At 36.5% G+C, this 10,996-nt stretch overlaps 1 protein-coding gene across 1 annotated transcript; it reads left to right on the plus strand.

The window, feature by feature from the left end:
* The first annotated feature begins 849 nt into the window (after positions 1-849).
* Positions 850-7,753, plus strand: snx5 (sorting nexin 5). Its single transcript, XM_005795111.3, has 13 exons — positions 850-1,001; positions 3,163-3,267; positions 3,381-3,491; positions 3,669-3,790; positions 3,880-4,003; positions 4,340-4,435; positions 4,536-4,641; positions 4,721-4,796; positions 4,900-4,939; positions 5,033-5,119; positions 5,548-5,707; positions 6,215-6,300; positions 6,540-7,753. Exons 1-13 carry the CDS (start codon positions 969-971, stop codon positions 6,588-6,590), a joined length of 1,197 nt encoding a protein of 398 aa, XP_005795168.1. The 5' UTR covers positions 850-968; the 3' UTR covers positions 6,591-7,753.
* Positions 7,754-10,996: the final 3,243 nt, after the last annotated feature.

Here is a 10,996-nt window from a genome sequence, read left to right on the forward strand (position 1 = left end):
GTTTATGGTTAATTAATTTTGATTATAAATTAATAATTATGATAATTGAAAAAAATGCAAATATAAGCCTGACAGAACGATTACGTTAAAATAAGCATTTTGTCTAACTTCTGAAAATACACTAAACCACTCGTTCAAATTCCATTAAAAATATTTTACTGACCCCAAAAGGAAATTATATGTTTTTGCAACTCATATTCTTCAAAGAGTTGATGTTGATTTAAAGAAATTAAAATTCTGCGTAGTAGCTTCCTACAACTAAGGACTGACTAATTAATACCTCTTCATTGTTTTATTTATGATTTCAGAAATTAAATGTATGTCACGACTGAAGTGGGCTGCACTGTGTAACTTTAGACCTTTTCGGGCCTTTTTTAGTTGTAGCTTTGTACATGATTTAAAAATATTATTATTATTATAGGAACACATCATGGGTATTCATTTATTTATTTATAATTTCATGTGAAATAGAAGTATGCTACTAATGCCTTACATTACTGAGTTACAAAACTTAAACTTTAACCCCCGCCTCTGTACTGTTTGCAAGAGTAAAAGGCCATTCACACGATGGTGGCAACGTTCACGTACCTCTGTATTTATGTAGCACTAATACATTTTCTCCTTGAGTTTTTGTTACTTATATTTTTCAAACGTCACTGCTTTTCATTTTTATTGTTTTCAAATGTTGAAACATTGTTATCTAGAATAAAAAAGTTTTCGTGAAGCGAGCATGTGACGTGATTGATTAAAGTATTCATCCAATTGCAGCTTTAGCGTTTCAGATTTCTAACCAATCAGGTTGAATCAAGGCGGTATTTTCGAGCTTTCGTCACCAGGAAGGGGGCGGAAAAATTGTTTGACAGTTTGTTAGGAAGCTAACGCAGCCACCTAGAAGACGGCTTCCTGCATCGAGTTTGATTTAGTTTGACCTTCTTTTTTTCCTCTTTTTCGTCAATTTGAGCACTATCATGACATCCATAGACGAAAGTGACAAAGAAAAGGTACGGTAACTGCTTAGTGATATGTAATTTGAGACGGTTAGCTGATGTTAACGGTTGCTTCTTTTCGTAGCAAAGTTATTGACTGGTGGTGTTAGCCTCTGGCTAAAACTCGCCAACGGTATATTGATAGCCTAATCAATGAGTGAAATGTCATTAGGATGTCTGTAGGTTAAAATAGTTGATTACTTTTGATTCCCATTGCATGAAAATGTCAGTGCTGAAAACTTTATCCCCTGTTTTTATTGTTTTTCCCTGCTGTGAACACCGAGTAGCGGTAAAGTAGCAAAAATACCAGGCTACCTTTCTAAACGCCCAACTCAAAGAATTTACTCTTTGTAATACTAAAATTGTTGCCCATCATCTAACTTGTGTCACCAGTGAAGTCTAAGATGGCATGAGGGTTTTACACTTTCCTCCTCGAGAATCAAAGAATGATGGCGAGCTGCACCAGAAGTTACACTTTGTATCCAACTGAAACATTTTTGTCAAATAATGAAAGTTGGTAATAAGTAGCATGTTTTTCCACTTACAAAAGAACTAACTTAATTCAGTTGGATTTGCACAAAATGGGTGTGGGCCTTGCTTCTAAGCTCAAGCAAGTTTCTCCATGCTTGCTGCTTACTTTAAGGATGAAGTACTTGGAAGTGTTACAGTTTTATGCACCTCCTGTGGTGGTGGTATTTGGCTAACCAGTAGTTTCCCACAGTTGAGGTAGCGAATCAGCAAGTGTGGGGTCTAGATATCATCTTCAGAAAATAAACTAGATAACAGTGATGCAGCATCTATCTATAAATTATATCAGTACTCTGAAATAGATGTAGATATTTGCTATAGTATATTTGCTAATCATGTTCTTTCCCCCCCTTTGTAACCATGTTTACTTTTCTTAGCGTTCTGATATACTTTGTGAATAGGGGTCACAAGTCTCTTGCACTGTTTTTCATTTTTGGAGCCAGTAGGTTAGTTTGTATTTCACTTTATAGTGTGTTTTTGTATTTGTCTTACCCAACAATACCGGATGGTGATGGTGGGAAATAGCTTTTGGCATGCAAAACTAGTGTCTGCAAACAGAGCATTTCTGTGAACAGCTTGTGCATTGTTGGGCTACAAAAATCAGCAGGCTGAAGATTTGAAGAGATGCTTTGCAAAGATTTTGCTGACACATTTACAGATGCATCTTAATAAATTAGAATTACAATTGGCTACTGAAAGTGAAAGTCCATTATGAAATATAGGTGAAGTTTTTATTACTCCTAATTTTACTTATTATGGCTTACAACTAATAAAAACTCTTGGTCACGTTCTACTTTTCTATTCAGAAAAATTCAGAAAAGTAGAACCAATACACACAAAAAAATAATGTTGATGTTGAAGTGTTTTGTTGTGATCTCCATAATCATTTGGAAGACTTGACACTTGTACAGCTGAGAGTTGTCGACACCTTCCACAACAATGGTAAGCCACAAAAGGTGATTGCTAAAGTAGCTGGCTGTATAGAAAGTTGGATGGAAGGAAAAAGTGTGGCAGAACACAATGGAGATAACCTAGACTTAAAAGGATTGTGAAACAAAGGTGGGATCAGACTTCAGCCAGACTTGGTGCTTTGAGAGCAACACACAAACATATTTATGACAACAGCTTGAACTGAAATGCCTCTTGTGTTAATCAACTCTTGAACCAGAGAAACCTCTGGAATATTGTACCTGAGCTAAGGAGAAAATTAACTGCACTGTTGCTTAGTTGTCCAAAGCCCTGTCAGCCCAGAGTCTCAAGGCAATATTGAGAAGGCAAATTCTAATTGTTTGATGTCCAGAGTAAAGTTTATACAGTTAGTGATAAAGCTGTGTCTCCTGGTGGTGTTTCCCTCCTGTTTATTACAAAATACAAATTAACTGTAGCCTTGTGGGAGGACATTTTGAAGTGTCTGTGCTCCTCTCCTTTGACAATGTTAATGGAGAGGCTATTTTGATTTTTAGGCCAGATATGCAAAAAGGAGTCCCAACTAAATCTTAAGTTCATTTCATTTTGCCTCATTTTGCCTTTTCCCTTGTAATTGTAATCCATGATCATCAAGATTAACAGACATAGACATTGAAAATATCACTGTATGTAACAAATATAAATGGATATCTTTGTTAAGTTATTTCATTTTCTTCCTTAGCTGCGCTCTGTGTCGGTAGACTTGAACAATGACACCTCGCTGCTTATTGACATTCCTGATGCTCTGTGTGAAAGGGATAAAGTCAAGTTCACAGTCCATACGAAGGTAAAAAAAAAAATCCCCAACATGAAAATGCTGCACTTTTCTTTTCTAATCTAATTCTATTAAATTAATTTATCAAGAATATTTTTAACAAAGAACATTATCCCTTTTCTCAGACTACACTAAGTTCCTTCCAGAAGCCAGACTTTTCTGTTCCCAGGCAGCATGAAGATTTCATCTGGCTGCATGATGCTCTGGTTGAAACCGAGGACTATGCTGGTCTGATCGTAAGTTGGTCTAATAGGGACTGAAGTTATTGCATAATAGTTTGTCTTTGGTGGCTGCATGTACCACAGATGAAGCACATATTTAACATGTAAATTATGAAGCATTCATGTTATTACTGTGCTTTTGATTTGGTTAGAATCCTTGAGTGATCTTATGCCTTACGTAAACATTTCTAGATCCCTCCAGCTCCCCCCAAGCCGGATTTTGAGAGTCCAAGAGATAAGATGCACAAACTGGGGGAAGGTGAAGCCACTATGACTAAAGAGGAATATACCAAAATGAAGCAGGAGTTGGAGGCGTGAGTTTAATATTATTATTTTATGAAATGCTGTTAAAATACACAAACATATATATTTTTAAATTCTATAATTTCTTGTTGCTTTCTAGTGAATACCTGGCTGTCTTCAAGAAAACAGTTCAAGTTCACGAAGTCTTCCTGCAGAGATTGTCTTCTCACCCTGTTTTAAGCAAGGACAGAAACTTCCAGATTTTCTTAGAGTATGACCAGGATGTGAGTTTCTCATATTGCTGACTTCCTTTTCCGAGTTGTCGGTTGGAAAGAAAGGAAGAGTTTACCAGAAATGTGTGACACATGGCGTGCATCCTGCTGCGATCAGCAGTTAGACTTATCTGTGTTTGCTGGCCAATCTCGGACACTTTATGTGGTGTAATGAAGAGTGCAGCGAGATAATAAAACATTGGCTACTGTTAAATTTGACTATGCCAAGATAACTCAGTTATGGACACCAAAACTTTATCTAATTTAATTTTCTGAAGACTTTATCATACACATAAGTTTGTCCACTACACACTCATTTCTAACACTTTCTGAATTCTCTTATTTTAGCTCAGTGTGAGGAGAAAGAATGCCAAGGAGATGTTTGGAGGGTTCTTCAAAAACATGGTGAAGTCTGCAGATGAGGTCCTCATCTCAGGAATAAAGGTGGAGTTCATGGATGATTGACTGCTTAGTTTTTATATGGCAGTTGCTGTGTTATAGTGACTTCCTCAGATAACATTTTATGTTTCTGTTTCCTGAACAGGAAGTAGATGACTTTTTTGAGCAGGAGAAAACATTTTTGCTAGACTACTACAGCAAAATAAAAGATTCCACTGCCAAAGCGGAGAAAATGACGCGTTCACACAAAAGTATTTGATCATTTTAACATCGCCAAAAAAAAATCTTTGAGATGTTACGTTTGCATAATTTTAATTTTTGCTTTTGCAGATATTGCAGATGATTACATTCACATTTCTGCCACTTTGAACAGCCTCTGTGCTGAAGACAGTACACCAAATAAGAAGTGAGGTTAATACATATGTGACTGCTATACATAGACTTATTTTGCACATAGTAAAATAAGTTTTTAGTGCTACTGCTCAGACGTTTTTCTATGTTCACTTCAGAAACCTGGAGAAGCTGTCAGACCTGTTTGAGAGACTAAGAGTAAGTATAACTGTGTCACACAACAATCTGAATGCCTACAATTTGCCTAGAGATTTATGGAAGCTGAACTTGGCCTTTTTTATACATCTGCAGAAAGTGGAGGGAAGAGTAGCATCAGACCAAGAGCTGAAACTCACAGAGCTGCTGAGATACTACATGAGGGACATCCAGGCGGCCAAGGTAAAATGTTCCGACCTCAATGAAAATGCTTAATTTCATTTTACTCCATTACACATTTACTTAGCTTTTATTCACATAGTTCAATGCATTGTATATGGCAGACTAATATGAAGTAGTTTAGAATTGTTTAGAAGGAAAAAGATTCAGGTATTCATTTATCTTCTCAAATAAAAATCTGCACAATATGGTATTCAGCCTGCCTTTATTCTGATTCCCCTAAATCGAATTAAGTGCAACCACACAAGACAAGAATAAAGATTTGTAGAAGTTTAAAATTGGCTTAGGTAATAAGAAAATAACCCAAGCTGAAAACATCGGACACAGTGCTGTTTTACACTAAGCTAAAATGAGATTAATTGGAATTGTGTTTAATTAAATGCTCTTTGTATTTCTTTTTTTCTCCTGTGAAATTGTTTAAAATTTTTAAGGACCTTCTGTACCGGCGAGCCCGAGCATTGGTTGACTACGAGAACTCGAACAAGGCCTTGGATAAAGCCAGACTGAAGAGCAAGGACATTCCCCAGGCAGAGGAACACCAGCGACAGTCCCTGCAGAAATTTGACAAGCTGTCAGAATCTGCCAAGAAAGGTTTGTGTATTAATGTGTTTCAGAGGCAATTCAGTTCACTTTATTTATATAGCTCCAGTTTTAAAGGCAAGAGGATGAAAGAGAGTACACACAGTTAGTCAGAGTTAGAAAGATAAAGCCAATCGCATCATTTAGAGGAAAATATTAAGCAAGTGTCGCAGCTTAACAGAACAAAAGTCTGTCTGAAGAGTAAGAACTAAAAGCTGAAATCATTAGCATAGCAGCAGAAATTTTAAAGCAATCGGTGGCCCAAGCACTGTACCCTGTGGTACTCCACAAGTAACTGTGGAGTGTGAAGACAATTTATCATGTACACAAGCAAATTGGAATCAGTGGGACAAATAAGATTTAACCAGCCTGTTCCCTTCTTCCCTGCAACATTTTCAAGTCTGCGTCCTTGATTAGATACAACTCTAATCAAGGACACAGACTTGTTCTGTGGTTGTTTCTTTAACTCTAAAATATTTGACACTGAGCAAACGTTTTTTTTACAACAATCTATTTCAGAACTCACGAGCTTCAAGGGCAGACGAGTTGTGGCCTTCAGGAAAAACCTCATAGAAATGGCTGAGCTTGAGATAAAACATGCCAAGGTAAGCAGTGTCCTTTTTTCCCTCTGCGTTTCTCTAGCTGTCTGTAGTTGAAACCTCTTGCTCGGACCATGAATAGTCATTGAATAGTCACTGTTCTCATATGATTATTTGTGTCCTATTTATAAACACCATATACAATGTCAGATTGAACATTAAAACTATTCATGATTGGAAAGTTAAAGAAAACCCCAAAAAACATTTATTTCAGATCAACCATATAATTTCTTCTATTTCTGCAGAACAATGTGGCTCTTTTGCAAGGATGCGTTGATCTCCTCAAGAACAACTGACATGTCTTCAAGCATTAATGTTCCAGCATCACTAAGTGACCAATCTTCACAAATCCCGGCATCCCAGGGATGTTGCATCAACATGTCTCCAAACACCGTGTCTGCTCCAACCTGGATCTGATGCGCCTTTAAATCCCCGCAAGATACACCTGTATTCTCTAAGCACAATGTCCTCATGTTTACAGAGTCCCTGTCTTCTGCCCTTTGGTCCATCTGTCTTATTTAATGTGGAGCTATAGCTCAATGTGAATGTCTCCTGAGAATTAGGTTGCCATCATGAAGGCCTTCCATAAATATATGCACCCTTAATGGATGTGAAATCTTTCCATTTCTAAGTTTTATGCACATACTGTTTTTTTGTTTTTTTGCCTTTTTTTCTCTCCTTGAACTCAGCTTACCATCTAACTTTCTCCTTCATTTTTGCTTCTAGATTACTTTAAAAACACACTTACACCAGTTTTGTTTTTCATCATTCATGTGCTTCATGAGGATTTTTGTTTTGTTTTCCAATGGAACTCTTGCATAAGTGAAAAGCGTGCCTAGAATATGGTTGTATTCAAAATCATACGCTGATTTACAGCTAAGAAAATCATGACTGAATTTGGAAAAAAATGAATAAAAATGTTAATCTTTCAATGCTCAAAATTAGATTCACACTTGGTCCTTGTTTCTTAGGGAAGTTGCCTCATGTTCTACATTTATAAAGGATGTTTACGCAAAATTTTGAAGAACAGCATAACACAAACCGGAAGAAAAAATCAATGATAACCAGTTTGTAATATGTTTGAGGACATTCACTTCACCCAACCATTTTTTTGCAAGTTACTTCTTTAGTTTTGACAATGTCATTTGTCTGTCTTTACTTTCTCCCCTTTCATTTGATTATTATTATTAGTCTTACAAAATGAACCAGGTATTTGTAGAACATCCTGCAAACAGTTTGTTTATTGTGAATTGAAGAAAATGCACTTAAAAGGAAAAAGGCCCTCTACAATCGTGTCCTACTCATTGGAGTGTTAGAATGCATTATAGTTTTTTAAAGAAATGGAATGTATTTCTAAAAGATTACAACTGTTCACATTCTTTTTCATAATACCTTTTCTTACAAACAATAGCATTTTATGGATTTGTAAAGGCATTGAATAAATTTATCAGAAGTATAATCTTTTTGAAGTTGAGTCAATTTTTCTGCATGTCCCATGTGGACTCCACAGCTTCATCTCAATAAAACTTAGATTTGTTTCAGTAAATAATTTTAAAAGTGAAGCTCAAAGATGCACTACATTCAGTGATGTATTTATTTATTTTTCTAGTCTTTTGTGATTGACTTGCATTATGAAACCCAAAATTCAGTTTTCTGAAAAATTTAATATTACGTAAGATCATTACTGGATTTGTAATATGGAAATGCTGACTTACTAAAACGTATAGCAATGTGCTGTACAGTATATACACTGAATATTTGGTTGTGTCTGCTTCGCATTAATTACTGCATCAGTGCAGCATGGTATGGAGGCAATCAGCCTGTGACTGTTGAGCTGTAATAGATGCCCAAGTTATTCAATAGTTATAGATCTGGTGCTTAGTACCGCATAAACACCCTGTGCAGTACAGTTTGAGAACAGTTTGTCTACCACACTTTTTTCCTTTCACTTAACTTTACATTAATGCGCTTGGTTAACAGCCAGCTTCCTTAGCAATGACCTTTTGTGGCTTACCTTCTATGTGGGTGGTTTTGGTGTCAGGTCAACAGTCTGCCCTGTGATGTGTGGAACATAACATGGCAATTGCATAGCATTCCTGTATTAAATATATATTTTTTATTAGTTTTTTGGGATTAAAATATATTTTTATGTGAAACTATAACATTTTGGATTCAATCCCTTAAATAATTGAACGTTTTGGTGACATTCTAATTTATACTACACAAAATGTGGTTACAAACTCCACCAGGGGGCAGTATCTATTTATCTTGCAGTGTATCCTGCCCCCACAAAGTTTAATCATATGGGTCCTTTAAACACAGCTGTGTGCATGCTTGTGTTAAATCCATTGACCACTGTGAATCTCAGAATGGGACACCGTGGTGTGTTAGGTAAACTTTAAGGAAATGCCAAGGATCTCATGGGAATGATGTGCAAACTGCGTACACTGCATGTCCTCATTCATGAACAACTGCTACCCAGGATAGGCTAAAACGTTTTTGTCTACTGTATGACGCATTATTAACTAGTCTAATTTAAATCATAGCAGCGTATAGTAATATTTTATTGTTTTTACGATAATTGAAACCTAATGTTTTAGGTTATACTGACTTATCTAATCAGGGCTGACATTTACATTCCAGGACTATGGTGGCAAAAGGTTATGTGTGAGACTTTCAAAGTTGTGACTCCTACACAAGCAGAATATATGTCCCTGATGGATTTGTCAATAGTGATGACCCAAGTCCTGCAGTCACAATGACCTCCAAGGTTTGGTCTATTCACTGATTGGATAACACCAGAGACTCTAGCCAATGAGCTGATGGCAAATTATCTGTGCAAACAGATTAGTTTGCCAGCTGTGGTCAGAGCAAACAGTATTTAAAAGTGCAACATTAAAGAGATATTACCATGCCGGATCCAAAGAGCAAGGCCTGCTTTTGTAACATCATGATTAATGAGGCGCAGACATTAAACGAGCAGCCTGTTTTTACTCCATGAAACAAAGGCCTTTATTTTTAGCTATTGCTTCTCATCGCTGCAGCTTCACTCCTGGAAGTTTCTGTATTTGGTATTTTCATGTTTATTTTATGTTGCTACTTTGTTGTGATGAATTATGACAAAAGCAGCAAAATCTAAAAAGACAAAGACTTTCTCAGTCTCAGTCTGTTATTTCATGTTGTTGAATGAAAAGCAGCCCAAGCTTAATACTACTTTGGTCTGCTTCATGGTTAAGTGACCTCTACCATCATCATGCTCTTGATAGGGGCAGTAAAGTGCTCTCCTGATGTCCCACTGTTCTACATGAGGCACAGGCTGAAGTATTGAAGCAGGACTTGCAGAAACTATGCGTAAAAGCCTCCTCAAATAGAAACTGTGTCCCCTGAAGGGCATTTATTAAAGAAATGGTGCACCTGCAGGGCTCGCTGATCTAGTTGATTCATCTGTGCTTCCTTACTGAAACAGAACCAGATGTTTCATCCAGCTACAGATTTACTGACTTTTTGGTTTCTTGTTTCTGTCAAGTCAGAGTAAAGGATATGCCTTCCTCTGTGACAAAGTGTTTATCACCATTTACTTTTTTTCCCATTTTCTTACATTAGAAACACAAACTTCAATGCATTTTATTAAGCACACAAAGCTATATATAATTGTGAAGTGGTAGGGTAAAATACATGGCTTCCACACATTGTCATAAATGGAAATCCAGAAAAGTGTGGAGTGTACAGGAATTAAGGCTACCTGAGTCAATACTTGGCGGAGACAATTTTGTTGCAATTACAGCTTCCTTATTGCAAATCACCCCAAACTCAGTTGCATTAGGTTGAAAGCAAAGGTAAACAAAAATTAATAAGCCCTGCCACTAATTCTCAACAGGCTTTTGGTCTACTTTGACTATGCCATCCTAAGACATGGATATGTTGTCCTGTTGGAAAGTGAATGTCTAACCATGTTTTGTAAGGTTTGATTTCACCCATCAACTCTAAAAATCTTATCTGTCCCCATTGAAAGAAAACCTCCTCTAGCCATAACGTTGCCACAACTGCATTTTACAGTGATGATGTTTGATGCCACAAATAGCATTTTATACGACCAAAAGAAGCTTAGTTTTCATCTCAAGTGACCTGATCGCAGAACTTTATTGAAGTTTATGTAAGTAATCAATAGTAATTGTTCCAAAAGATGATTCATTTACCTACTTCAGTGTGTGAAGTATATATTTTAATAAACAAATCTGCACAGATTGAAAGGAGTTTATTCTGGGTATATTTGTTCGATATTAACATTGTGTTTTACTGAGCTGAAGTATGTAGCTGTGACAAAAAAAGAAAGACAAGAAATCTGTTTTCCACAGTAACTGTAAATTGTACCGACAGGTATGTTCAGCATGCAGACTCTTTTTCAGCGGAGCTTTGCTGTTATGGAACGTGCAGAATGTGATTTGGCATTTTCTCTCCAACATAGCCAAGGATTTTGCTGAATAAGGCACTATCTGGGTGGCAGCATATCTCTCTCTGAAGGCTGCATCTTCATCATAGATGCCTTTAATTTATTGGCTAAAACAAATTGTACATTATTTTTCTTCAATTTGGAATCATTTCCACATAAATTTTTAATTGTGTAATTCTTTAAGTTAAAGGACCACTTCTCACTCCGCACAGAAACGTACCTTTTTCATCTTAAAACTTTAGCACTGGATGT

Source organism: Xiphophorus maculatus, chromosome 22, assembly GCF_002775205.1.
Source record: "Xiphophorus maculatus strain JP 163 A chromosome 22, X_maculatus-5.0-male, whole genome shotgun sequence".
In the NCBI taxonomy this organism is placed as follows: Eukaryota; Metazoa; Chordata; class Actinopteri; order Cyprinodontiformes; family Poeciliidae; genus Xiphophorus; species Xiphophorus maculatus.

What these genes read in the sequence shown, in the direction of transcription:
- snx5 (XM_005795111.3), top strand. Translation starts at nt 969, where the DNA reads ATGACATCCATAGACGAAAGTGACAAAGAAAAG. An exon ending in ACGAAAGTGACAAAGAAAAG is followed by an intron (nt 1,002 to 3,162) that starts GTACGGTAACTG and finishes TTTCTTCCTTAG; the next exon opens with CTGCGCTCTGTGTCGGTAGA. An exon ending in TCTTAGAGTATGACCAGGAT is followed by an intron (nt 4,004 to 4,339) that starts GTGAGTTTCTCA and finishes CTCTTATTTTAG; the next exon opens with CTCAGTGTGAGGAGAAAGAA.